This window comes from Entamoeba dispar, genomic scaffold (genome assembly GCF_000209125.1).
Source record: "Entamoeba dispar SAW760 scf_1105229459771 genomic scaffold, whole genome shotgun sequence".
Taxonomy (NCBI): domain Eukaryota; phylum Evosea; order Mastigamoebida; family Endamoebidae; genus Entamoeba; species Entamoeba dispar.
Genome location: NW_001853859.1, coordinates 11,121 through 38,530, shown reverse-complemented (window position 1 = coordinate 38,530; position 27,410 = coordinate 11,121). Strand labels below are relative to the sequence as shown.

Here is a 27,410-nt window from a genome sequence, read left to right as displayed (position 1 = left end):
TTAATAGAACTTATGTCTATTGTTCCTGGTTTAGGGGAGACTATCCCATCAATGAGTCTTCATCATATAATTCAACAACATATGTTTTGTTGTGATAGATGTAGTGTTCAATGACGTCCATCGTGTTTTTAATTACATGGTTTTTGATTTCTTTGGTGATGTCTATTTCGATTTTTAATTATTTAATTATTTTAATATTTCTACATTTATTATTTAATTTATTGAAATTATTACTGTATTTATTTTGATATCTTCTAATTTCTCTTTTTTAATTATCATATTCTTCATTTCTTTATATTTATTTCTTTTATTCAAATATATTCCATTAATATTGTGATCTGCCACAATAATCATATCAAATAATAGATCAGTTTTATTCTTTTTATTTATTACGTATATATCTATGGTATTTTATGATATAGTCCATCACTTTTTGATATATTTGTTTGTTCCATATCATAGTGATAAATCATTGTATTGGAACACTGTTTCATATGAGGATTTCTTGTATTGTTTATTTCTTGTGTATTTTCTTATTAACTCATATGATGATGCCAATATTGTCATGTTTTTCAATTTGTGATTTATTATGACAAATACAAGATAGTAGAATGTGTTCTACTGTGGATATCTTGTATTTACAAAGTGGGCATTACTTCAATCTTTCATTTTTTAATATTTTATCTTTCCTGTACACACTAAATATTACTCCATCTTATTTAGTTAATTGGATAAATGCATTCTTCTTTATGTTGATTGAATTCAATGTATTTATTGTAATAGTTTTATCTACCCCTTTTGAATCGAACCATCTTCTAAAATGTCAACTTGTTTGATGGGACTTCCATTTTTTGATGTATTGGTCGGTCATTATTTTCTTTATTTTTAATACTACTTCTTTTTCTTTTTTATTTTCATTTCATTTATTATTTCTTCTATTTTCGTTTCTGCGATTTTATGAATTAGTGATTTTTTAATTCTATTCCATATTCATTTCTTGGAATACCATCTATCTATTATGTTATTTCTTATTTCACTTTTGTACAATAGTACATTACTGTTCTAATTATTTCATTAACATATTCTTCCCTTAGGCTTATTAATCCTTCACCCATTTCATTTATATTGACATATAGACGGTCTTTGGAGTTACAACAAATGTATTTTGCCTTTCTTAAATATTTTCTTATCTCCAAATCCATTCTATCTAGGTCAGTTACCTTCCAATTTACTACTGATGCTGAATATCTGAAGATGGGTATTACTTCAGTATTAATTCTTGTAATATAACTTCTATTACTACTTTCATCACTATTTATTTCTTCCATTTTCTTCGTCATCTTTTATTTGATGATTTTACAATTGAAGGTATCATTAATTTCATCTGACTGCCATACTCCTAAATATTTATACAAGTCCTCTCATTCAATTATTGTGATGTTTTGCATTCCATCTGGTATTTTATTAATGTTCTTTAATACCATTCCTGATTTCTTTTCATTTCTATCCTTATTCCACTTATTATTTGTTTAATTTCATTGTGGATTGTTCCCATTTCTTCATTACTTTGTGTCATTATTCTCAATTCATCCATATACAATGTATGGTTTGCTTTTGGGAACTTCTCTTCTATGATTTGAGAAATTACATTCATTTGATGAAGAAGAGTAGAAATGATAATGAATCACAATGTAAAATTCATCAATTTAATACATCCTAGATATTCATTATATTTATATCATATGAATATCTTCAATCTGTTCATCATACTTTCTACAATGTCTATGATGATACCCTCTACATTAAAATATTTAAGTGTTTCTATTACCCATTCATGATTTACTGAGTCATATGCTTTCTTAATGTCATAATATGATTCTACATATTTTGTGTATTTTTCTTCTTTTTGCTGCTTTAACATATAACTGTTAATTAATCCTTCTTTATCAGCAAGAGATTGCAGTTTACATCATAATTGATTTTTACTAATTTTTAATGATTCACTATTCATGTTAATTCTATTGTGAATCTTCTCTTTCAATATTGAGGTAAATACTTTCATTATTACATTTGTACAACTGATAGGACGATAATTAGTGACATCGTTCATATCACTTCATTTGTGGGTATTTTCATTTTAATAAAAAAAAGAGAAAGAAGAAAGAAAATAATAAGAAAGAGAATGATTTAAGACATTTAATTGTTGTGCACTTTGTAATATTCTTTCAGTAATTTCTAAGTCCGTTTGTAGTTGAAGTAAAGAATGAGAAGAAGAAGAATGAGAAGAAGAATGATGAATAATAGAAAAAATATCAAGAAAAGAAGTATGAGCGATTTTAGAGATATTATTAAGACCGAAAAGAAAGAAAGTACGAGCGATTTTTATAGAGATACCATCTAAATGGATGATTTGAAGAATATCAGTACGAACACCGAATTTAATACGGTCTATTAAAAGTTTTAAATTTTGAGAAAGATCAAAATAATTTAATTCAATAGAGAATTGAATAATCATATTTAAAGTAGTAATAGTATTATTTTGTAATTGTTGTAAAATACCTCTAGTAATTCCCATTTCATTGATAATTTGAAGAATATTTTTTTCATTAATAAATTCATATAAAATAATTAAATAATAAAATTTTTTATGAATAAAAATTTTATTAATAATTTTATTAGATAATTTAACATTTTTCATAGTTTCCATATAACAAATAAATACAGGATTAATTCCAATAATATTCATTAATTCTTTAAATTCATTATATAAATTAATTTTTTTATTTTTTAAATCTTCAATATCTTCTAATTTTTTTTCAAAACAATTCCAATTTATTTCATTATCATAATTAATTCCTAAATATAAATAATAAATTTCTTTATTTATTATATTATTATTATTTTTTAAAAATCCTTCATTAATATTAAAATATATTTCTTTACTTTTATTAATTCCCATTCCTCCTTTTACTATAGCTCTTCCTATTTGATTACATTTAATTTTTTTTTCTCCTTTTTCATTTTCTATTTCTTCAATTAATCCTTCATCATTTTTTAATATATTAATTATTTTTTCACTATATATTTTTTTCCATTCTTCTGCTCCTTTTTTTTCTTTATTTTTATACCAATAAAGTGTTTTTTCAATCCATTTTTCAATATCTTTTTTATTTTCAATTATTCCATTATAAATTCCTTCTAAAATATCTTCTTTATCTTGTATTTCTTGTTCTTCTTTTATTTCTTCTATTTCTTCTTCTATTTCTTTTATTTCTTGTTTTTCTTCTTTAATTTCTTTATTGTTATTATTTATTGTTTTCATAATATTTTGTATAATAGGTATTTCTATTTCTTTACAAAAAATATAACTTTCTCCTTTCTCATCAATTCCAAATCTTCCTGCTCTACCACTCATTTGTTGATATTGAGTATTAGTTAAATATTCTTTTCCAATTTTTGCTTTATCAAAAATTACACGACTAGCTGGAAGATTTACTCCAAGTGCTAATGTACTTGTAGCAATAATTAATGTAATAATTCCTTTCTTAAATGATTTTTCTATTATTTCTCTTTCTTCAATAGTTATTCCTGAATGATGATAAACAATACCATATTTAATCATATTTTTAAATTCTTCTTCTATTCCAAATTTACTTCTTTCCATTTCTTTAATCATTTCTATTCTTTCTTCTTTTATTTCTTTATTAATTTCTTCTATTTTCTTTTTTTCTATTCTTTTAACAATTTCTTTTCCCATTTTTTCACATCCTTTTTTTGTTGAACAAAAACATATTACTCCTTTTCCTTCTTTTTTTGCTTCTTCTGTTATTTCAATTATATTTTCTATATCTCCTTCTTCTTTTAATATCTTTTCTATTTTTCCTTCTTTATTTCTTACTTTTCCTTTACAAACAATATATTCTTCTATTTTAATTGGTCTATATGTACTTTCATATGTTTTTGCTTTTATCCATTTCTCAAATATTGAAATGTTTTTTATTGTTGCACTCATCCCTATTATTTGTATCTTTTTTTCTAAACTTCCTATTTTATTTATTATCTTTTCTATTATTTGTCCTCTTTTTTTATCAAATACCATATGAATTTCATCAATTATTATTATACTTACTTCTTCTATACTTTTTTCTTCAATCATTTTATTAATTATTCCATTCCCTTTCTCAATTGTAAATATCCCAATATCAAATTCTTTATCTATCTTTCGATTTTGAAAATATCCTTTAATATTTATCTTTATACTTTCTAATATTTCTTTAAAATATTCTTCTTTTTCTTGTGCCATTGAAACATATGGTACTATATATATCATTTTCTTTTGTGTTTGACAATATCGTTCTATCATTAAAATCTCACTCACTAATGTCTTCCCTGAACTCGTTGGCGCACTATACACTAAATTCTCTTCCCCTTCTCTAACCCCTTTTTCTTTTAAACATTCCTCTTGCCACTCAAATAACTCTTTTATCCCTCTCTTTTCATACGCTTTTCTCACACTCTCTATCTTAACATATCTTTCTATCCCTCTTCTTCTTCTCTCCTCTATCTTCCCTTTCCTTTCTCTTCCAATCAAAAGTCTTTCTCCCTCTTCTCCTCTCTTTTCCTTTCTTCTTTCACTCTTCGTCATTACCGTTTTTGGTTTCTTTATAAACACCGTCTCATATTCTCTCTTATATCTCGTTATTATCTCTTCTTTCCTCTTTTCCATTTCTTCTTTTTTCGTTCTTTCCCTTTTTTTTCTTAAAAATCTTTCAATTATCTCGAACAAATAATACAAATGAGTCCTGAAAACAACACCAAAGTACCACAGCCAAAGAAAATGAAATTTTTTATTCCTCTAATCTCTCTAAATACAAGGATTCCCCAAAGTGAACTTACTAGTCCAGGACCTGTAGTGACTATTGGATAAACAACAACATACGGTAAACTTGTATTAGCAATGAACAATAACGCTTGAGCAATTCCCCACATTGCACCAGAGATAAGACCAGGGATAGCAGTTTGATTATAGATAAATGGTTGATTTCTAAATATAATAGCATACATCATAAAATACGTGGCAGACCCCAAAAATACTCCAATGTATTGAGGAAATACATAGTCTATACCATCAGGAGATGCTAAACCATTGTTTCTTAAATAGTTTGGAGTATCAAAATTCGATCCATACATTATTCCAGCGATAATAGCTAATACAATTCCAAGAATCATTTTAGTCCATTTTGGAAGATGTTCGATCGTTTTAGATATTGGCGTTTCATCATCGTCACCATCTTTTGAATGATGGTTAAGTTCTTCAACAAATTCATCATTTGTTTGAACAAGAGGACTTTCTTCAATTTTTTTATATTTGATATTAATTTTTTCTTCTTGACTTTCTTTTTTACTTTTAACTTTAATCATTGCATAACATGGAACAGAGCACCCAGCAAGTAATGCACCAATACAATTTAACCAAAATATGTTGATATCATCTTTATCTGCATTTAAACCAAACAATCCGAAAGTACCTGTTACCCAGCCAGTGATCATATTAAATATTCCCCATATACTTGGACCAAGAGAGAGTCCAATACACTGAATAATTGGAACAGAAGTTAGATTCCCTGTCGCCCAGAGTAATCCTCCAATCATAGAAAATGGTTCTAAAAATATAGGGCCTTGATGGAATGTACCACGTATTAACATTACGAATACCCCTACAACCATTACACCTAAGCCCATCATAAAAGTAAAATAAAATCCATCTCCAACTGGGTATTTTTTTGTTACAATATAATTTGAGCCAAAGAGTATTACTGAAATAAACAAGCATATATAACCAACTACTGTATCTCCTAATGAATGTTCATTTGAGAATGAAGAGGATTCACCTGACATTTTCTTTAATTTGAAATACTATCATCTCAAAAATCTGGATTAGAAGATTCTTTTTCAAATCTATTCTTATTGTGTTGCTAATAAAGTATTATTATAACTTCTTTCTTATTCTTCTTTATTGTTCAATAACAAAAGTTCTCTGTAAAAAGTTAAATAAATTATAGAATATATCAGAACCAATACCACACATCTGAGGCTTTAGTAATCTGTTTTACTACAGACACTTATTGAAACTAGAGATAAATACCAAAATCTATGGTTTTTTACTTGGATGAAATATAAATTAGAAACTAAAAAAACTTAAAAAAGAAAAAATAAGTTTAGATTTTTAGATGCAACGGGGAGGAAGAGAAAAAGGAGCAAAGAAATTGTCCAAGAAAGAAAAAGAGAAAATAGAAAAAGCAAAAGAAGAAGAACAACGCAAAAAAGAAGAAGAGAAACAAAGAAGAAGAGAAGAAAAATTACTTGGAATCAAACCAGATCGAAATGAGAAAAAAGAGATCAAAGAAGAAAAGAATGAAGACACAGAAAAGATTGAGGAAACAGAAAAAAAAATGAAAAACAATAAAACTACAAAGAAAAGTAAAGAACAAAAGCGAAATGAACGTAATGAAAAGAAGGCAGAAAAGTTAAGAAAAGAGGAAGAAGCTCTTAATCAGAAAGTTGAACAAACTCTTATTGAACCTTCTTCTGAGAAAGTTCAATTGGAAGTTATTGAAGAAGAAGTGAGTACAGTGGTTAAAGAAGAAATACATGAATCAAATGCTTTAGAAGAATTTGATACAGAGAATGAAGTTAAAGAAAAAAAAGTAAAGAAAAATAAGCCAGTAGAGTTAGAAATTAAAGAAAGAAATGGTAAAATTAATTTAAAGGGACTACCAAAAGAAATTAGAAAAAAGAATATTATCAATGAAGAAGAAAAATTAGAAATGCTTAAACAATATTTTGAACAATGGAATGAACAAGTTAATATGGATTATTATCCATTCAATCATTTAAGTGCTGCTGATAATAAAGATCTTAATCAAATATTAAATCAAATTAGTGCATCTAAAAGAAAGAATTATTTAAAACAATATAAAAATGATTCATCATTTTCTCTTGGAAAATTATTTTATATTGAAGCATTGTCATTATCAACTGAAACAGTACAATTTACTGAAGAAGAAATTGATATTCATTTGATTTATCTATTCATTCAACATGAAGTTTACAAAGTATATTCTTTAGTTTTAGTTCATCAACAATCTCTTTCTAAGTTTGATCTTACTCTTCATAAACAAATTATTGAGAAATTATTAAGTGCTATTAAGAAAATTAAATCGCCTCAAGCTGTTTCATTAAAAGCATTCCAAGCAGCATATACTCTTCAAATTGATTCAACTCCATTAAAAGAATATTATGTAGAATTAGTTGAAGTCCCTAATTTATTAAAAGGAAAAGTCCCACCTAAAATCTTTGAATTTGGGTTATCTGAATCAGTTGACTTAGCTGCACAAATGCTTGTTATTGATCCACTGGCATTTAGGTCATGGGATGATTATGTTTTAAATAACCTTAAACACTCAGAGCAATTACTTCAAATAGTGAAAACATATCAAACCGATGAATTAAAATTATTCTGTTCAAGGATGATTGAAACTTACTCTAACAATCCTAAACTTTCAAAATTTTTAAGAGAATGTTCATCAATTGTTAATCCAATGAGTGTTTTAAAGTTAGTTGGAATAACTATGACAATAGTAATTTGTGTTGCAGCAATTGCATATGTTTCAATCTTCTCCAATTAATTTCTATTTTTTAATTTTTATTATTTCAAATTTTAATATGTTGTTTAAAAATCAATTAATTGGGTTTTCAAGGTTTAATTCATTGCAATCTTCATGAGCATATTGGCCATTGTTCACTACAAAAGCACTTGTAGCTGATATTTGGTCATGACATTTGTAACAAACTGTTTTGCGATCAATAATTTCATAACGTTTATTAGAATTTATGGTTAATCCTTTAATAGCATTTGAATAAATAGAAAGGTAGAAATATTTTCGAGCATAAGAATAAATGGCAGGAAGTAAAATTTGTAAATCATCAAAACTTTCTACACGATCAAGCATCTTGTTGAATAAACAAGTTTCGATATTAATATTTAAATCAAATGTATCAAATTTAACACCAAGCCACTTAAATTCACCTTCAGTAAATTTTAAAGGAATAATAGGATAGAATCGACCATATAATTCTAATGCAAATGAAATTGGAAATGGATTATTAAATGATTTATTGTCTTTCTCTAATAATAAATGAACCAAAAAAGATAATAAAGCAGAAGTATTTGTACTGATATTCATTTGACAAACACAATACATAATTGTTTCAGCTCCAATATGATTTGGATGAACTTTATTGAATGGACGATAATTTTGTCTAATTAATCTAACCATTTTAGCAATACTTCCTGAAGTTCCATCGAAATTAAATGTACAATCAAATCTTCTAATAAAATTATCTAATTCACAAAAAGAATCTTCAGCAAATGTAGGTGAATACTGATTTTCCATTTGTTTAAAATATTCTAATAATCCTTTATATTTACATTTAGTATGTTGAATTCTACAACGTAATATCCAAGGTAATTTATCATAATCTTTTTCAATATGTTTTTGTAATAACGGAGTATTTTGCATTTGATCATTTAATTTAGATGTAGCATTTAATCTATCACTAGTAGCAATTTTTAAGTATTCAAGATAACAATCAGTTAATAACATTCCTTCTGGTTTTTTAGTCTTTTTCTTTTCTAAATATCCAATAATTCCTTCTAAAATACTTTGTCTATCTTCATCACCTTCAAATATTTTTAGTTCTTCTTTAATTTCTTCATCTCCTCCTTTAATAGGTAGTGTTGTTGGATCAGCAAGATCCCATATAAATCTAATAACTGTACCTGGAAGATGATCTTCAACAATTTGTTGATGGATTTGATGATAAACTTCAATAGGATTTGTTGATGTAAAGATAATAAGTGAAATTTCAGCAAACAAATTATTAACACGAGACAAAGGAATGTATTCTTCTTTAAGAACCTTTTGAATAGAAGGAGAATATAACAATGTCATTAATGATTCATTAGTTATACTATGTGTAATTTTTTTTTGATTAAATAAATTTAACATGAATTTGACTAATTGATTAAACGAATCATTATAAATATTATCTAAAATTTCTTCTTGTCCTCTTAATTCTTTACAAATTTGTAATAACATTGGCATTAATTCTTGGTGTTGAACAAGACCAATACAAGCTCTAATTTTATAATACAATGGACTAATTATTGAATAATTAATTTTTTCTACAACAGAAGGATATTTATTTGATATTTCAATAAACGATTTAATATATTCTTCAGTTAATATGATATTATTTATTGAGGCATATCCAATATGAATAATATACTTACCAATAACTTCTTTACCAAGTTCTTCTGTTTCTCCTTGTTCTTTATAACATTTTAAACAATATAAACAACTTAATCTACTTCTAAATTCATTTATTTCATTTTCTTCTTTAATACCAAATTCCCACCCTTCAATAATATTACAAATTTCATCAAGATCTAATACTGATTTTTCTTTCCCAAAAATTAAATATAATTCGTCTTGTAATTTCATATTATTTTCTTCAATAAATTTTCTTCCACCGTTATTTTCTATTTTTTCTTCAATAAGTTCTTCAATTTTTTTATAAATTTTATTTCTATCACCATTTTCTTTCTTTTGTAATATACGAATTACTGCATTTCTTTTATCATAATAACTAATTCCACTAATATTAAATACTCCATCAATATGGTTTTGAGAAATATAATACTCAATAAGTAACTTTTTGTTAATTGTTGTATTCTCTTCTAAAATTTTTAAGATAACTGTTTTAAAAAGGAATTTAGTATTTTGTAATAATTCAAGCATTTCTTTAGAATTAGGTGAGAGATAATAAACAATAACTACTAATGATGTATAAAATATTTCTCTTTCTTCACTTGTTTCTCCATCGATTTGTTCTTTGTTAACGATTTGTGATTTTACTGCCATGAGATAAGTAACAATAGCTTGAATAATTTCTTTTGTAGAATGTCCTTCTGAATTAAAACGATTTTGTAATGGAACACTTTTACTATTTTTTAATGCAGTATTTTTTTCTTTAATAACTTCTTCTAAAGCATCTTGAAGATTTTTTACAAGTTGTCCAGGGAAGGTTTTAACCATATCTTTCTTCCAATTTTCAATAGAAACAGTAAACCAATCTTGAAATAATGTATGAAGGTCTGTAATAAAATCATGGAATAAAAATAATTCTAAAAAGACTAATATATTCTTTGGACTAATTCCACCCATTTTAAAATCATTTAAAATAGTTATAATATTTTCACATGTTCTGTTTTCTTCATTTTTATAAAATTCAATAATTTTATTCATTACTCCTAATGTATAAGCACATCGCTTAAATTGTTCTGAATGGTCATCTGCATTATTTCCTAATAACGTAATAAATTCAATTGCACTTTGGTAATGTCCATTTTGAATTGCAGATTCATACCATTTAGGATTTGGAGTAAAATAAATTAATTGTTTATTTGTACCACTGATAAATACTGGTACAGCTTCATGCATATAACTTCCTTTATAATATTCAGGTCTTCTAAAATCTAATGAATGTGGTGAGGTATGTGTCATTGGTTCTAATCTATAAGTAATATAAAATTTATTGTGTGCAAATTCTAGCATAAAGAAAATAAATGGAGACATTTTACTTATTGTAATAACAGAATAATCACTAGGAACTAAATTTACTGTATCTTCTTCAATTGAATAAACACAATTTCCTGTATGAACAAGAATTTGATTTAATTGTAATTCTAAAAATCTTGGTTTACCTTTAAATGGATTAATAGACTTATTACAAATAGTTTCACTTTTACCAAAGAATGTAATAATTTGTATTTTGTTGGAATAAACAATAACTAAATTTTGATTAACAAAATTACATCCAACAATTTTATCTTCTGCATTCCAAACTTTAGTCTCTTTATAAAATATTCCATCGGTTTTGGATTCAATCAGTGTTATTGATGACTTCTTTTTTGTATCTACAGCAGCAATAAAAACTACTCCTTTACGTACAAATGTACTAAAACATTCAAACGGTCCAGTATTTTTAATTTGTTTTGTAGTAATGCGTTTAAATACTTCATTTGATGCTTTTTTATTTAAGTCAACTTGAAATGATTCAAGCTTACTATTAATTAAACAGATAAGTAAATGCATTTGTTGGTGATACCACATTTGTTCTATTGTTCCACTAAATGAGTATTGATGTAACACAGTCATTTTATTTTTGTCTAATGAAATAGCAGTCATCATACCTTTCTTTCCAAATAATAAAATATTATTTTGTAATAAACATGAACAAGTAGAAGAACTTAATATGGTAATAGTATCTATTGGTTGTTCAATTTTAACAACTTGAATTGGATCATTTCTTTCTTCATTCATTTTTCTTTCTTTTTATTTCTTTAATTATCAGTTCAGATTATATTAAATTTTCTTTTTTCCATCTCGAATTGATTATTTTAAAGATTGGGGATTTTTATGAAATGAAAAGCAATTATTAAGACAATTGCTCTAAACGGAGTTATTTTTTTTGTAAAGGAAAAAAAAAGATGAAAATTGGAATTAACAAAAATGCTATTGAAACAAAAAGTTCATTTCTTAGTGAAAATCTTAAAATTCATTTGCATGACACAAAATCAAAATAATCCTCCAGTAAATTCTACTCAAGAAGATTTTACTATAAAGTCATCATCTGAAATTAAAGAAATGGATGAGTTAACATCAACCATGCTTACTGTTTGTTTTTTTCTTATTATGTACTCAACTCAATTTTTTTTTCTTTTTTTTTATTTCTAGAGTCAATAGTACTATTTGTTCTTTTTAAATTTATTTCTTATTTCACTTAAATGAATTCTCTCATATTAAAGCATCTCTCTACAATTCTTCCAACATACAAACAACTTATTGAAAGTTGTGAGGCTTATTCAAAAGCTCAAACCACTCTCGCTTCATGTGCTATTGGTATTGCTAATCAGTTAAAAGGAATGTCAGTCACTATGGATGGGTGTACATTAATTAATACAGCACTTCAAAGTGTGGCAGGAATGTTAGAAACACAAGCCAATACATTGACTCAATCTAATAAAATTTTTGTTGACAATACTATTAGAATCTATCGTGGAGAAGTTAGTGAAATGCCAAAGAAAATTAAAGACACAAAAGAAAATGTTAAAAACGATAGAAAGAAAAACGAAGACACAAAAGAAAAAGCAACAAAACGAGCTAAAAATTTAAAAAAAGGAGATAATTTAAAAGCATTGATGGAAAGTATTAATGAAGCAGAAAAAACTGTTCAAAAAGGAATTGTTAAAGGACTCACTGAAACAACAAATTTAATGTGTGAAATGTATTGTCAATTAATTACTGGTATGTTCGTTTTTCTGGAAGATGAACAAAATTCTTCTTCTTTGAACGCTATGTTTTTAGAAAAAAATACTCCTAAAATTAAAAAGTTATCAAAGACTCAAAACGTATGGCCAAGAAGAGTTAAAGATTTAATTATGAATAAAAAACAAATTCTTATTAATACAAAGTGGATGTCAGATGATTTAAAACAAATTTTAAAAGATGCTGGTGTTAAAAGACGTGATTTAGCTGATCCAGATACTGTCCAAATGTTATTTGGAATTATCACTGCTCAAGTTGAAGCAGGAAATATTCCACCAGAAATTTTAGGTGAATTACAACGTAAAGATAATACCCCTGAAGTTCATGAAATTTCATTGGGTAGTTCAGATGCTGTTGTCCCCCCTCCATTACCACCATCTTCAAGAGGTCTTGGTGCTCGTCCTGCCCAATCAGCACCTCAAAGACCATCTGGAAGTGCTCCAAGACCTGCCCTTCCAAGAAGAAAAGACTCTGGAGCTGGTGCCCCACCACCCCCTCCTCCTCCTAGAGGTGGTGCATCACCTCGTGGTGCCCCACCACCCCCACCCCCTCCTCTTGCAATGGAAACTCAAGGTGATCTTCCACCCCCTCCTCCTCCTAGAGGAAGTCATGGAGCCCCTGCTGCACCACCCGCACCAGCTGCCCCTTCGTTATTAGATCAAATTCAAAAAGGTGCACAACTGAAAAAAGTTGATACTAATGCTCCAAGACCATCAATGGCTAATCTCAATAAAACCCAGAAAGTTGACCTAACTAGTTTACTTGCAAGTGCTATGCAAAAAAGACGAGAAGATATTGCTGATGACGATGATGATGGTGATGATTTTGAAGACGATAGTGATGAATGGGATGACTAAACAATTATAAACATAATCAAATGTTCTCATACAGAAACTTTTTGGATTTTACTATAGTTACTCACATATAACTGCTTTTGGCATTTCTTATTTTCTTTTGTGTTGAAATTGTAAAAAAACTAGTCATTAGTTATGACTTTATTCTATTTTGTCTTATTGTCATTTTTGGATAAAGAAAATAATTAACAAGAAAGTGAAGTTCTATTTTATAATGAAAACTTGTTAAGAGATAGACTTAATACCAAAAAAGAGAATAATGAAATGGAAAGAAGCAAGTTTTGTTCATAATGAATTTAATTCAAATGGAATTATCATAAAAATGGATAATTACATTGTTGGATTAACCAATAAATATGGGTGGAATATTCATCAGAATGATGTTATTGAAATGAAAACTATAAAGAGAAATGGTGAACTAATTCAAATTCAAAGTAAAGAAGTTAATATCATCACTGTTAAAATAGAAGAAGACATTATTAATAAAGAAGAAAGACAACTTTTTGAGAAGTATTTAATGATTGAATACCAGATGTGTGATGATATAGAATGGAATGAAAATACTGTAGGTAGTGAGATTAGTGATGAAGTGATAATAAGGTATGGAGATTCTACTAATGGACCATCTATTTTACAGCACATTGAAATCAAAGCAAAAGTCATAGAAAGGTATTATCATTTAAATTCACTTATTGGATGTATTGTTCAACCACACTCACCTCGAAATTCTAGTGGATGTTTTGTTATGAATTGTAAAAGTCAAGTTATTGGTTTAATTCTTTTTACAGACACAAGAAAAAATACAACAACAATTATCAATATTAATCTTGTTATAAATGCAATAGGAAATTTCAATGAGTTAGTTACTGATAATTCAACTGGAATTTATAAAATAAGAAGTAGAAATCGAGAAGGAAGTTGTTGTGGAATAAAACACTGGGGAGAAAAAACAATGTTTGTTACAACATCTCATTTACTTGAAAACAGATATTCCCCAGTAGAAATTATTAATCCAATAACACAACAAGTTATTCAAGGAAGGATTTTGTTTTATTCATGGTGTTTTGATCTTATTGTGATTAGTGCTCATACAAAGATGAAAATTATTGCAGAAAACAAAATAAAGATTAGTTTAACAAATAATAGTACAAAGAAACATATTGGATATCCAGTCAATATAAATAATTTAAAAGAAGTAGAAGGGCAAATATGTAGTACATCTCTCAAAGGAAAAGAACTTATTCATTGTACATATTGTAGTATTGTTGATGGGATGAGTGGTGGTGGATTAATTGACAATGGAAAGTTTATTGGAATGCTTCAGAGTTGTGATAATGAATTTAGTTATTCATTAAGTTCTGAAATCATCGATGAAATTATCAAAGGGATTGAACAAGAAAAAACAGAAGAAGAGATTCAAAATGAAATGATGGAATATGGTATTCTTGAAGAAAGTATTCTTGGAGCTGGTTCATATTATTCGTATCGGTCATACTAACAAATTACAATTTAATTTAATAAATCGATTCTTTTATTATCACCCATCAGAATTCTTCTTTGAATAATCTTAAGACAAAATAAAAAATAAACCAACTAACTTAACTTTACCAGAAATCAATTGAGGCTTAGCAGGTAAAATACTTATTAACAGATTTTCTCTATGTCTGTTAAAAGAGGATGAAAGTCATAATGCCTAACTTTCTCTGATTGGAATTTCTTTTTATTCATTGTTGAACACTCTATAAATCAGAGACTTTGAATTGTTACACTCATTTTTTAATAAGAGCCAATGATATTATAATACTGTTTTATACAATTCTCTTCTTTATTTATAATAAGGAAATTTGTAGAATTACAACCTCACAAGCCCTTTCTCTACCTTTAGCAACTTGTTTATAGCAATTGCATTAAATTTTTTTAATTGACTAAATTTGTAGAATTAATCTATTTCATTGAACATTCATTGTTTTTAAAATCAATTTCAACGCTTAGTATTAAATTACTTTGAAATAGTATGAAAGGGTAAGAAGACTATGGCGTATTATAGTAGTCCAATTTCTTTAAACAATCTAAACACAATAAAGGAATTAGTATTTTTGTTATATATAATAATCAACTAATACACTTTTATAAGCTATGTTATAGTTGTAGAATAAGACTCAGAAATAGATTTATCAACAAAGAAAAGCATAAAATGATATTAAATGAGTTATTTATTTTATTTTTTATTAATTTTATAGAAAACAACACATTTTAAAAGAAGAGATAGTACAAAGACCATATAGGGCATTAAGTTATGAGCACATAATAGCCTATTGACTTACGTATTATTTAAGGCAAAACAATGACCAATAAACCAATTATCTGAGTAAATTAAAATAGTTCTCAAAGTTATAAAATAAAAAGAATAAAAATAAATATAAAATATATTATAAACTTGTAATCTAAGAAAACAAAATATATTCCTTTATTTGAAAGTTATAAACCAAATAAGGAGAATTATTCGAATTCATATGACTCAAAAACACTAATTAATTCTAATAAAACATTATTAAAATTTCTCAAGTATAACAAGTGCTAGTTTCTGTCTTTTTTCAAAAGAGATATACAAGAAATTGTCAGAAGAATGGTCTGAATACCTTGAAACTAAATTCTAACATTTCTTTACAAAAGCAAGAATAAGAATAACACAAAGAAAAAAGGAAGGTTCTTTTAGGTTAATTACTATTAATTAATGAAAAAAAAACTATAAGGAAGTTATTCAAAAAAGTAGTAAAATAATATTAGTTTCAATTCGGTTATTAACAAAGAAAATAACTGTAAGTAAGGAACAGCACAAAAGATAAGACAAAGACTTTGGTTTTCACTTCAGCTCTTCTCTCCCTTTTTAAGAGATCTTCGTCTGCTTATTTTATTCATGTTTATTATTCTTTTATTCATATCAATTTCACTTGGTGAGTACAAAGCTGATAAACTTATTAAAGGCCAAGAACCAAGAACTGCTGTTCCACACTGTGCATCAGTTTCAAATGGGGCATGTACTAGTTGTGATGTTGGTTATGAACTTTCTTCTGATTCTTCAAATACCCAAAAATGTACTCTTAAACAGGACATTTGTAAAACTACATTTTCTTACTATGATAACAGTAATGCTAGTTCTCCAAAATGTGTTTATTGTGAAAATGGAAAAGAAGCCAATACACCACCAAACTCTAATTCTGAAAAATGTACATGTAAAAATGGTGTTGATAATTGTGATACTTGTCTTTCTAAAGACAGTGGCACTAAATGTGAAGAATGTATAATTGGAATGTCTACAACTAACACTGGAAGTTCAAAAGGATGCGACAATGCAACTACAGATGACCATGCAGAAAATTGTATCGGTCTTTTAGCTTCAACCACTTCTTCAAAGACATGTGACAAATGTTTTGGAAATTATACACTTGAAAATGGTAAATGTACTAAAAAGAATGAAAAGATTAGTAATTGTATTTTACAAGTAGTAAATGATTGTAACCAATGTGCAGATGGATATTATATTAATGCTGAGAAAAAATGTACCAAATATCCAGACCATTGTTCTAAAATGAATGGTAATCAATGCTCGACCTGCATGGAAGGCTATTATTTAAAAGACTCTAAATGTAATGTATGTACAATTGATAATCCAAACAATCTTTCAGAAGGTAATGAATGTAGTATTTATAATACTGAACATTGTACATCATGTAATAAAAGATGTACTGTTTCTGGTGGATTTTGTACTAAGAATCATTGTCGTTTGTTCTCTTTGACTGAAGAAAATAAATGTGCAAAATGTGATAATGGATATTTCCTAACAACTGAAGGAAAATGTTCACCAAATTTGTACGATGGTTTCACAACATCAGCTAAAACAGAATGCCAACCAGGCTATTATTTAGAAAAAGATGGAGAAAATAAGAGATGCTCACTTTGTCCAGATCCATTTACTGAATGTCTTACTTCTAAAACACCTGTTCCAGGTAAATTAAATATTAAAAATTCTCACTTAACTTCAACAATTGGACCATGTAAACTTCCAGGATGTTTGTCATGTAGTGATGATGATACTATTTGTTATAAATGTGAGAATGGACTTACACTAAAAGGAACTCATTGTTACAATACTATTATTAATGATGTACTTGGTATTAGTGGTAAAAATCATAAAGTGTGTAAAATGAGAGGGTACAATCAATTTGAACAATATTTGAATGCATTTAAAGCATCAGATAATACTTATTATTGTCCACTTACAGATCTTTTCCTACCTTACTATTTTAATGTCACTAAGAACTCTAAAGATATGTCTAAAATTACCATTGGTTGTGTTGGTAAGTCTAGAGATGTTAAGAATGATTGTGAATGTGAAGCAAAATACATTCCAACATCTATAGATAAATCATCAGATTGTGTTTCAATAGCAACTAAACTTCCATCATGTGAAAGAGCAGCAAATGAAAATATTTGTACACAATGTCCAGTTGGATCACATGTAGGAAGTGATGGTAAATGTTCTTGTGGTGATGGTCATTATTTTGACAAAGACAATACTTGTAAAAAGTGTCCAGATAGCTGTTCAAGTTGTGCTCTTGATTCAACTAAAAATAATGTCATATGTACTTCATGTTATGAAAATATTCAAGGAGTTACTACAAGGGATAAAGACAAAAAATGTGCATGTGTTAGTAATGATTATAAAGAAGGACCAAATGAAGAAGATAAGAAGAAAAGTTGTGCACAATTAAATAAAAACTGTAAAAATGAAGGTAAGTATGAGATTAGTGATGGATATGTTACATGTCTTGATTGTGATAATCCTGCTTATATCGTTGGTTCACAAATTAGTGCTTGTACTCAATGTTCTCCTAATGCTTATAGAAATGGAAATGAGTGTGTTCTTTGTTCTACTAAACAAGCTCAGTTTGGACATTGTTCATCTTGTTCAGCAACGGCATGTCTTACATGTGAAGATAATAATTTGATTCTTACTGCTAGTGGCTCAAATGTACAATGTACTGAGTGTAAAGATGGATTTTATAAAATTGAAAACCCAACGGATGGAGTGTATTGTAGTCCATGTCCTGCAAAGTGCAAAACATGTAAATATAATACCCCAACGAAGAAAATTGAATGTTTGACATGTACTGATACAACTTCTCAAGACATTAAAGCACCAGAATGTGCTTGTCCAAAAGAAACAGTTCAACTTGAGAATGGAAGATGTAAGAGTTGTTCAGAACTTTCAAAATATGAAGGATGTAAAACTACTGATACATGTAATGTTGATGCTAAAACAGGATATATTTATGCAACAGAATGTTCAGAAAATTTTAATGGACGTAGTCCTTATAGCAATTGTACTGCATGTACTTTGTCTAACTATTATCCAAAAAATGGAGAAAAGGGAGAAGGTAATAAAAATAATGGATGTGCTAAATGTAATCCTGAATGTGGGACTTGTTCAGATCAAGACATCTGTCTAACATGTACTGATTCATTAAAAGTAGGAAGTAAGTGTGATAGATGTAAGACAGGATATTATATGTCTAATGGAGAATGTAAACCATGTACTAATCATTGTAGTGAATGTACTAGTGCTACAGAATGTACAGTGTGTGAGAGCGAAACATATAAGGTAATTAGTGGAAAAGGATGTAATTCATGTGCAGATGGATTCTATTTTGATGAAATTAAAGGAGCATGTATACCATGTACATCACCATGCACTAAATGTATTGGAGTAATGAAGGACTGTGAAGAAGGAGAAAGTGGATGTAATTCAGAGAAGAAGAAAGTAGTAGAACATTGTACAAAATGTTCAACAAAAGATCATATTTCAGAATTCCCATTGAATGGGGCATGTACATGTGCATATGGATATATTCAAAATAATTCAACAAAAGATAATACAATAGAATGTGAATCATGTAAAGCCAAAGTTAATGAATTCTGTGATTCATGTAATTCAAATGAATGTTTGAAATGCAACGCAGAATATTTAGAAGTGAAAGGAGAAGAGTGTGTTTGTGTAGAAGGATATTACACATCAAGTTGGGGATCATGTGTTCCATGTTCAAGACATATGGCACATTGTACTAAATGTTCAGGAGAAGGAAAATGCACATCATGTGAAGAAGGATGGAAATTAGAAGAAGGAAACTGCAATGGAAGTAAAGGAATTTTCATTATGATGGTGATAGTCATGTTATCATTTATGTTCTAAATGAATATAATGATCCATAATTAAATAAGATAAGAAATAATTTTAAAGGTTTAGAAGAAAAAGATTTAAGTAAATTTTAAAGAAAGAAATAATGAGAAAATAAATTAACAAAAATGAGAGAAAATAACTGAAATTTTATTTAATATTCATTTTTATAGTAATCAGTTGTGTTTTTTGATTAACAAATTTTATGTTATTTTTATTTTTAAATATTATTTGTTATGTTCTTTCATCTTTGTTATCATTTCTTTATTTTCTTTTTTATAGTCTGATGATACAAAGAAGAAACTGAAACAAATTAAATTAATGGAGTAGAATAGATGCAATCAAAAATAAAATGACTGTCAATAGGAATATAATAATAACTACAAACCAAAAATTTTGGTTTGATGAATTGAGGTTGGTTTTCTTTTCAAAGTGATTTGGTGATTGTGTAATTTTGATAATGTCGTCAGACCGTTTTTCAAATTTTTTAAGGTCCTTTTGAATTTGTCTAACTAAAAAATTTTTTGGAGGAATAGTTGTATTAAATGAGGTTGATTGTTCATTTGAAAGAGGTAACTGAGATTGAGGCTGACTGTTTTTAAGATTATCTGAAATTTCTTTCTTTTCAGTGACTATGTTTGTTTGTGTCTTTTTAATTTTTCTAATAACATCTGCAGAAGCATCGAAATCATCATCCCAAGGAATCATTTCAACGTCTTCTATCATTCCATCTTTTGTGTAAACAAGACAACGAGCAGTAAGAACTTTACTTCCAATAGTTTTTTGTTTTAATTCTTTTTCTGCTTTTTCATGTTCTTCTTTTTCGGCAATTAATTCGTTTTGAAGTTTCTGTTCATTTGCCAAGCATTCCTGTAAGTCTTGTTTAAGTAATTCTATCTTATCGTCTGCATTTTTACCAACTTCTTCGAAACGATTTTTGTCTTTAAGTGCCCTATTATAGAGATCTATAACTGTTCTTAGTTTTTCGATAGCTTCGTCAATCTCGTATTGGATGTTTTTAGGTGATGTGATACTATCATCTTCACTTACACTAGTGCTCATCACTTTCTTTTATTCAAGATATGACTTAATTTTATTTCTCTTTAAAGTTTTCACTTTTCATTTATTTAAGTTAAAGAATCAATGTTATTTAGACAGATTCTTAATGTATTCTTTCAAGATTTTATGTAAGTTTTTCTTACAGAAATATAGTATAAGTTTACAATAAATATAAATAATTAAATTTACCATCAAATACGGTTAATTTATTTCATTTACATAATGTTATTTATAGTTTGTGTATATTATAATGAAAATTATAAAAGTATATTTTTAAGTAACGAACTATTATAAAATTCTAATGTTAAGTTGTTTTTGAAAATGATAACATTACATTCTTTTGTTAGATAAGACAAAGAACTAAGTTATAATCATAATGTCTTACAAAAAGAAAACAACAACTCCAAAAGAATCTTGTGCACCACCTCAAACACCTCACCAACTTTTTATTGCAGAAATTACACAAAAACAAAAAGAGATGGGAATTATAAAAGAAGAAAAGGGGTGTGAAATTCCAAATAAAAAGAAAGAATTTAAGAAAGAAGAAAAGTTTGAAGAAAGACAATTAAAACAATTAAAACCAAAGGAAAAACCGGAAAAAAGAAGTTTACCACGTCCACACTTGGAGTTAATGAAAGAGATGAATAAAAATATCCCTTCTAAAGATCAAATATCAGACCCTAAAGTAAAAAGAAAAAGATCAGAACCTGATGCTGTTTCACTTAAAGATGATTTAAAAAAATCTACATCTCTTCAATACTCAGAACAGTTTCATACTTCAACAACTTGGCAATCTCCTGTTCATACTCCTAAGGGTCATCCTATTTCTGTTATCTCTTCTCCTTTGTCTCTTCCATCAACACCAATTGTTGATAAAGGAATTGTTACAGATAAACAAAGCCTTTCTTTTGCTTCAAGACAACATAGCAAACGTCAATGCATGACACAATCCTTTATGGAAGAACCAAAATATGATGAACAACTCTCTCTCTTAGGAAAGGTTGAACAACTTGAAAGTATCCTTCGTAAATTAAAAGAAGTTTCTTCTAAACAACAACAAACCATCGAAATATTAAAAAAACAATTGTCTTTGTCACAATAAACTGAGCCTTCTTTTTTTGTTTCTCCTCAAACAATTGCTCTATGTTTTTAAATACATATTTTTGTTATTTATATCATTTTTAATTTTGGTTATTTCAAAGCATCTGGAAAAAAACAAGTTTATGGAGAAGAGAAAGATACAAAAAGGTGCTTCAGTTTTTGAAGCTGAAAAAAAATTAAATTATGAAAGGACAAGTAAACACCAAACAATAAACAATCCAGAAGAGGTATTAACAGAAAAAACAGATAAAATAAAAAATCAAATAGGGGGTGTGTCTTCCTCAAAAAAGAAAAAGTTGTGCACAGACGATTATCCAGACAATCAAAAAACAGAAGAAAAAGAAGAAATTGATTCAGTAGTTGCATCGATTAAAGAAGGCATTAAAGAAAGTGAAATAAAAATTATGAAAATGCAAAGTCGTAAAAATGTTCTTAAACCAAAAGGAAGAAAATCAACCACAAAACAAAAAAGTGATAGACATGAAGAAATAGTTCAACAAAGTAGAGAAAAAGTAGGGCCAGAAGAAATTACTAAAAGTGATACAAAAATTATAATTAATGAAGATAAAAAACTTTCTGAAATAAATCTTTCAGAAGAACAAATTAAAGAAAAAAATATCTCACAAGAGATTTCAGTCCAAAAGACACAAGAACAACTTAATCAAAATAAATTACTTATTTCTCATGAAGAAAGATTAACAGAGAATGAAAAAGGTATTGACAAAACAAAAGAGCTTCAAAGATTAGATAATGAAATTAATAGAATCAAGCAAGAAAACGAAGCCAAGAGAAAAAGGATTCATGAAATGAAAGAGATACAAGAAATAAAAAGAGATAACGTAAATGATATTGAAAAAATAAGGGATAACACCGAATTAACAATTAAGGAGATACTGAAGAATGTAAATGATAAACAAGAAAAAATTGAAAGAGTGTTAAATGAAATTAAAACGATTTGTCATAAAGAACGAATTGTTATGAGCAAAGAAATTGGATCTATTGAAGAAATGGAAATGACTATTAAAGAACAAAATAAAGAAAATGAACAAATGATTGAAAACATGAAAAGGCTGGAAGATTATTTTGTTCAACAAACAAATGAGTTCAAAAAGATAATAGAAGAAGAAAGCAAAAAAAGACAAGAAGAACAAAAGAAAGAAGAAACAATGAAACACCAATTAAATGAATTAAAATATAATAAAGAGATAGGGATTTTGAAAGAGAAAGAATTAGCTCAACAAAATAATGAAAAACAAAGTGATAAAGATGATTTAATGAAAGAAGTTCAAGAGTTACAAGAAAAATTAAATACTAAAAAAAAGGAAAGACTTGTTATAAAAAGTGAAGAAGAAAAGAAGTTAAACGAATGCATAGAAATGGAAAAAGAAATTAAAGAATTACAAGAAAATCATTTGAGAATAGAAGAACAATTCAAACTATTAAAATCATATGTAGATAAATTTAATGATAAAAAATGGCTTTGTTTAATGAAAGAAGAAGAACAAATAGAACTATTAGCTACTATTGTTGTTCAATACAAATTAAGTCATCAACAGGTATATGAAAAATCAGTCATTCAAATATTTGACGAAATAGTTTCAAAAAAGATTCCAATAAATGAATGGAAAAGTTACGTTGTTAGTGCATTTAATAATTAGTAGTTTCTTTATGTCTAATCCTTGTTGGTTGGTAGGACTTTTCCAATGAACACCAAATTTCCGAAAACTTAAAATCCTCTTTTTTCAGTGTTTCTAATTTAATACTCTTTACAAAAAAAATTTCACAATTCTTTCTTAAAGGAAAAGTAAGAACTAATAAATCCAAATATCATGTTGATCAGCAAAGAATTGCTTCATAAAATTCATGTTTTGTGTGGAATGCTTCTTTTTGGTACAGGGAGTTCAGTTACGATGAAAGTTTGTTATTTCTTTTTTACATTTAATTGGTTATAAAAGTTATTAGTTTTTCATTTAGATTTGATTAGCAATCTCAAAATTGGTATTTAAAAGAATTCTATAAGAAAAAAAAAACGAGAAAAAAGAAATTAATTAAAATAGCTTCAATTAGATGTAGAATGTGTTGGATATAATGGAGTTCCTCACACATTTGACAAACCTATTTTCCAATCAATTGTTATGTTCTTTGCAATGTCATTGTGTTTTTTCATTGAAAAATTGATTGAATTATATAAAAGAAGATCCAACAAAGAAGCTGCTTATAGTCAATTAGAAGATGGAGAAAAAGTTGCTGAAAAACAAGCTTCTGTATTCCTTATTCTTATTCCAACAACCTTTGACTTGATTGCATCAACTCTTATGACATTTGGTTTAATTTATACTCCAGCTAGTGTATTCCAAATGCTTAGAGGATCAATGATCATTTTTTCATCATTCCTTTCAAGAATTTTTATTGGAAAGAAAGTACGATATGGACAATTGATAGGTATTGTTATTAGTGTAGTTGCTCTTGTGTTAGTTGGAGTAGCTGCAATTGGTACACCATCAACTGGATTAAACGAAACAACTGGATTCCAAACAGCAATGGGTATTCTTATGATTTTAATTGCCCAATTTATTCAAGCTGGACAAATTGTTGCTGAAGAATTTTTCATGAAGAATTTAACCCTTCCACCATTAAAAATTGTTGCCTTTGAAGGTATTTTTGGTCTTATAGAAACTGTTTTTATTGCTTGTCCATTTGGATATTTCGTGCCAGGTAGTGATTACAGTACAATGCAACACAATTCATTTGAAAACACATATGATTCTTTTGTTTGTTTATTTAATAGCTCATCAATTATTATCATAACTATTATCTTTGCTATTGCTGTTCTTGGACTTAATGCTTATGGTATGATGGTCACTGATGCTTTCAATGCTGTTAACAGAACTCTCTTTGAGAGTGCAAGAACTGCCTGTGTTTGGCTTGTAATGATTATTATTGAGTTTTGTTGGGCTGGACATGGTGAGAAACTTTCATGGTGGTCATTATTAGAACTTGCTGGATTTGTGATTTTATTCTTTGCTACATTGGTTTATAATAGAGTGGTTAAATTCCCATTCATTGAACCATTAGACCAGAAAATCGATGAAGAAGAAAATGCTAAACTTGTGAAAGAAAATTGATTTTTTCGAAATTTCTCCAAAAGTTTTTTAATTTTTTTATAATTTTAACTTTCTAATTAGTTTTCTTAATAAAACTTGTTGATACAGTGTAAGTAATTGTAGAGTATTTATAAGACTTTGACTCTTATCAAACATTATTAGAATTATTAGCAAAAGTTTAATTCAGTTGACTAGTAAATTCATAAAATTATAACCTAATTCTTCTTATTTAAAACACTACAGCCAAAATATAAATAAATGATTAACGGTTATTATTCACAATAATAAGTTTTTCTATTTAACAGATAACGAAAATAGCAAATAAAATAATAATTTCAAGATTCTTTGATTAATTTTTATCAAAAAAAATTTTTAATTAAAATTCATCGCAACAAAAAGCACAAAATCCAAACGCTGCTACTAACGTGAAAATACCTGTTACAATATACCAACCCATCATCCCTGAACCTACAATTAGCATAGAACCGATAACTCTGACGGAATGTTCTGCTGGGTTGACAACAGCTTCATTACAATCATCTGAACATTGTTGTAATTGACCAGTTTCATCTGTATATGTACATTCTGAACAATTGAATACATCCAAACAACATCTATTCTGATTTTCAAAACATATTTTTTTTTCTTCATCTAATTCATTAATACTTACTGATAATCCCTTGGCAAGTACAATTATACCAATGATAAAGAATGCAACTGAACCACAACTTGTAATTAATCCAAGAATAAAATCAAACAACCCAACAACTGGAATGAAAGATAAGACAGCAATCCCAAAAGATACGCTAACAAAAATTATATTTAATAACCCAAAATAATAACCTGACTTATATGAAAATTTCCATCCTTCAAGTACACCATCTGTATCACATGTCACTAACCTTTCAAGATCTTTACTATACACATACGAAGGAATAGAAAATGATAGTACAAATCCTGCAGCAATAAACGCTATGAGAACTGATAATAAACAACCAATAATAGTGATTCCAAAAGCTTTTTCGCAACTCATTTACCTTTAGAATGAAAACAAAGCTTTTTAAAAAAAATCTAAAAATTTCAAGTTCCATTCTTTTTTTTTTTTTTTCATATCTCATTTTCATTTCCATTTTTCTAAAAATAAAAAAACATTTTTGTTTTAAAGAAATAAATTTGTTTTTTTTAAAAAAAACATTCTTATGTCTCATTGTACGAACAAATATTCAATTCATTGACTTTGTATAAAATATTAATTTATACGACCACCAAAAGGCCCATCAAATTGAGGTGTAACAAACTTTTTTGTTGATTTATTGATTTCTGTAAATTGTCCTTTTCTTTTCGAGGATTTATAATATGACTCTTGTTCCCATTTGATGCCGTAATAAGAAAATCCCTATTTTATCATTAATCAACCCTTGGTTGAGATACAAAACAATAAAATAACAAACATATGATTCAAATCCATCATGTTGATACATTGAAATTAAGTATTCAATAGTATCATAAGGTTGGAAATAATACCCACAATGTTCTGAGTTCTTAACTGTAGTATCCATTTCAAATAATTGTGCAATAAAATCCCACGAAGTAATTTGAGTATGTACTTCTGTGATCGTTTCTTTCATTTTCCCTTCTACCCATCTTGCTAAATAAACAATAAGTCCATCTCCCATCTCTCTAGTTTTGCATACTCCACGTTTAAAAGTGACATTAAACCATTCCATGGATAGTGCGTATCTATAATCTTTATTAGTACCACATTCCTCAAATCCAAGATTTTTAGCATAATCGTTACCTAATTCACTCTTACATTTAAGTATTGTTGCTCCATAAAATATTTTTCCATCACTCACTTTACGTAGTTTATCATTTGAACAATTCATAAAACTATTTCCACTTTTAATACACTCTACATCAAGTGGATAATATCTACTTGGGTGAATACTTAATGGACAAATTGTATCTTCATTCAATAAAGAATGGTTCTGAAGAAAATATCCTAATGTATGACCATGCTCTCCATAACTATTCTTTAGTATTAGTCCACCTTTTGTCCATCGATCTAATGGTATTTCAACATTATTTTTTGTTAGTTTAGTTTGTGTTTTATTGTCAATAGCATTCCATGCTGCAGTGTATATTGGAGGAGATGAATATCTATTTCTTTCTACAGGAAATTCATCATTCCATCCAACTACAAGCATTGAATGTCCAGCCCTTCGTACACTTCCAACTGAAAGATCAATCATACCATCTTTATGGTACATTGATGATGATATTTTTGTACAACACCCTGAGCCACAAGGAGTTTTACAATATTTACATTCATCAGATGAATACATTGAATTATATTTGTTACAAGGGAAAAGCATTGTATTAAATTCAGTGTTTAATCCGTATGTTAAAGGAGAAAGTGTTTTCATCATTAATTTTTTGATATCTGAAATAGAATAAACAGTAACAATATCTCTAATTGTAAACTTAATTGGATTACTTTCTACATATTCATTTAAACTTTTATCTTTAGGAATACATTTACTTTCATTTATTCCTCTTTGATGTTGATAAGGACAAATTGAATAAGGAAGAATGTATTTTGTTG

The 27,410-nt window shown here is 27.5% G+C and overlaps 13 protein-coding genes across 13 annotated transcripts, besides 31 other annotated features; 7 read left to right on the top strand and 6 right to left on the bottom strand.

Moving 5' to 3' along the window:
• Positions 1-2,128: a repeat region.
• Positions 2,129-2,137: 9 nt separating this feature from the next.
• Positions 2,138-4,645, bottom strand: EDI_276510 (DNA double-strand break repair Rad50 ATPase, putative; the record flags this gene model as incomplete). Its single annotated transcript, XM_001736383.1, has 1 exon — positions 2,138-4,645. One exon carries the CDS (start codon positions 4,643-4,645, stop codon positions 2,138-2,140), a length of 2,508 nt encoding a protein of 835 aa, XP_001736435.1.
• Positions 2,260-2,291: a microsatellite.
• Positions 2,606-2,911: a sequence feature (AT_rich).
• Positions 2,871-2,954: a sequence feature (AT_rich).
• Positions 3,001-3,124: a microsatellite.
• Positions 3,207-3,288: a microsatellite.
• Positions 3,612-3,739: a microsatellite.
• Positions 3,655-3,776: a microsatellite.
• Positions 3,664-3,863: a microsatellite.
• Positions 3,796-3,906: a microsatellite.
• Positions 4,508-4,638: a microsatellite.
• Positions 4,543-4,739: a microsatellite.
• Positions 4,706-4,760: a microsatellite.
• Positions 4,761-4,773: 13 nt separating this feature from the next.
• EDI_276500 (transmembrane protein R144.6, putative) lies at positions 4,774-5,898 on the bottom strand (the record flags this gene model as incomplete). Its single annotated transcript, XM_001736382.1, has 1 exon — positions 4,774-5,898. One exon carries the CDS (start codon positions 5,896-5,898, stop codon positions 4,774-4,776), a length of 1,125 nt encoding a protein of 374 aa, XP_001736434.1.
• Positions 5,356-5,384: a sequence feature (AT_rich).
• Positions 5,899-6,230: 332 nt separating the features above from the next.
• On the top strand, positions 6,231-7,688 carry EDI_276490 (uncharacterized protein; the record flags this gene model as incomplete). The annotated part of the gene is made up of 1 exon (XM_001736381.1): positions 6,231-7,688. One exon carries the CDS (start codon positions 6,231-6,233, stop codon positions 7,686-7,688), a length of 1,458 nt encoding a protein of 485 aa, XP_001736433.1.
• Positions 6,277-6,359: a microsatellite.
• Positions 6,382-6,545: a microsatellite.
• Positions 7,683-7,749: a sequence feature (AT_rich).
• EDI_276480 (uncharacterized protein) lies at positions 7,740-11,447 on the bottom strand (the record flags this gene model as incomplete). The annotated part of the gene is made up of 1 exon (XM_001736380.1): positions 7,740-11,447. The coding sequence occupies one exon, from the start codon at positions 11,445-11,447 to the stop codon at positions 7,740-7,742; it is 3,708 nt and encodes a 1,235-aa protein (XP_001736432.1).
• Positions 9,041-9,068: a sequence feature (AT_rich).
• Positions 9,630-9,651: a sequence feature (AT_rich).
• Positions 11,328-11,355: a sequence feature (AT_rich).
• Positions 11,448-11,690: 243 nt separating the features above from the next.
• On the top strand, positions 11,691-13,309 carry EDI_276470 (Arp2/3 complex-activating protein rickA, putative; the record flags this gene model as incomplete). Its single annotated transcript, XM_001736379.1, has 2 exons — positions 11,691-11,801; positions 11,933-13,309. 2 exons carry the CDS (start codon positions 11,691-11,693, stop codon positions 13,307-13,309), a joined length of 1,488 nt encoding a protein of 495 aa, XP_001736431.1.
• Positions 13,252-13,296: a microsatellite.
• A 256-nt stretch (positions 13,310-13,565) lies between the features above and the next one.
• On the top strand, positions 13,566-14,804 carry EDI_276460 (uncharacterized protein; the record flags this gene model as incomplete). The annotated part of the gene is made up of 1 exon (XM_001736378.1): positions 13,566-14,804. The coding sequence occupies one exon, from the start codon at positions 13,566-13,568 to the stop codon at positions 14,802-14,804; it is 1,239 nt and encodes a 412-aa protein (XP_001736430.1).
• A 711-nt stretch (positions 14,805-15,515) lies between these two features.
• Positions 15,516-15,545: a sequence feature (AT_rich).
• Positions 15,546-15,697: 152 nt separating this feature from the next.
• Positions 15,698-15,742: a sequence feature (AT_rich).
• A 481-nt stretch (positions 15,743-16,223) lies between these two features.
• Positions 16,224-19,556, top strand: EDI_276450 (furin repeat-containing protein, putative; the record flags this gene model as incomplete). Its single annotated transcript, XM_001736377.1, has 1 exon — positions 16,224-19,556. The coding sequence occupies one exon, from the start codon at positions 16,224-16,226 to the stop codon at positions 19,554-19,556; it is 3,333 nt and encodes a 1,110-aa protein (XP_001736429.1).
• Positions 19,557-19,742: 186 nt separating this feature from the next.
• Positions 19,743-19,821: a microsatellite.
• A 38-nt stretch (positions 19,822-19,859) lies between these two features.
• Positions 19,860-20,603, bottom strand: EDI_276440 (uncharacterized protein; the record flags this gene model as incomplete). Its single annotated transcript, XM_001736376.1, has 1 exon — positions 19,860-20,603. One exon carries the CDS (start codon positions 20,601-20,603, stop codon positions 19,860-19,862), a length of 744 nt encoding a protein of 247 aa, XP_001736428.1.
• Positions 20,604-20,764: 161 nt separating this feature from the next.
• Positions 20,765-20,788: a sequence feature (AT_rich).
• A 53-nt stretch (positions 20,789-20,841) lies between these two features.
• Positions 20,842-20,877: a sequence feature (AT_rich).
• A 99-nt stretch (positions 20,878-20,976) lies between these two features.
• EDI_276430 (uncharacterized protein) lies at positions 20,977-21,702 on the top strand (the record flags this gene model as incomplete). The annotated part of the gene is made up of 1 exon (XM_001736375.1): positions 20,977-21,702. The coding sequence occupies one exon, from the start codon at positions 20,977-20,979 to the stop codon at positions 21,700-21,702; it is 726 nt and encodes a 241-aa protein (XP_001736427.1).
• A 44-nt stretch (positions 21,703-21,746) lies between these two features.
• Positions 21,747-21,789: a sequence feature (AT_rich).
• A 34-nt stretch (positions 21,790-21,823) lies between these two features.
• On the top strand, positions 21,824-23,359 carry EDI_276420 (uncharacterized protein; the record flags this gene model as incomplete). The annotated part of the gene is made up of 1 exon (XM_001736374.1): positions 21,824-23,359. The coding sequence occupies one exon, from the start codon at positions 21,824-21,826 to the stop codon at positions 23,357-23,359; it is 1,536 nt and encodes a 511-aa protein (XP_001736426.1).
• Positions 22,808-22,873: a microsatellite.
• A 219-nt stretch (positions 23,360-23,578) lies between the features above and the next one.
• On the top strand, positions 23,579-24,826 carry EDI_276410 (uncharacterized protein; the record flags this gene model as incomplete). The annotated part of the gene is made up of 2 exons (XM_001736373.1): positions 23,579-23,617; positions 23,759-24,826. The coding sequence occupies 2 exons, from the start codon at positions 23,579-23,581 to the stop codon at positions 24,824-24,826; spliced, it is 1,107 nt and encodes a 368-aa protein (XP_001736425.1).
• A 23-nt stretch (positions 24,827-24,849) lies between these two features.
• Positions 24,850-24,874: a sequence feature (AT_rich).
• A 250-nt stretch (positions 24,875-25,124) lies between these two features.
• Positions 25,125-25,189: a sequence feature (AT_rich).
• Positions 25,182-25,838, bottom strand: EDI_276400 (uncharacterized protein; the record flags this gene model as incomplete). Its single annotated transcript, XM_001736372.1, has 1 exon — positions 25,182-25,838. The coding sequence occupies one exon, from the start codon at positions 25,836-25,838 to the stop codon at positions 25,182-25,184; it is 657 nt and encodes a 218-aa protein (XP_001736424.1).
• A 102-nt stretch (positions 25,839-25,940) lies between these two features.
• Positions 25,941-25,997: a sequence feature (AT_rich).
• A 57-nt stretch (positions 25,998-26,054) lies between these two features.
• EDI_276390 (uncharacterized protein) lies at positions 26,055-27,231 on the bottom strand (the record flags this gene model as incomplete). Its single annotated transcript, XM_001736371.1, has 2 exons — positions 26,055-26,201; positions 26,257-27,231. The coding sequence occupies 2 exons, from the start codon at positions 27,229-27,231 to the stop codon at positions 26,055-26,057; spliced, it is 1,122 nt and encodes a 373-aa protein (XP_001736423.1).
• Positions 27,232-27,410: the final 179 nt, after the last annotated feature.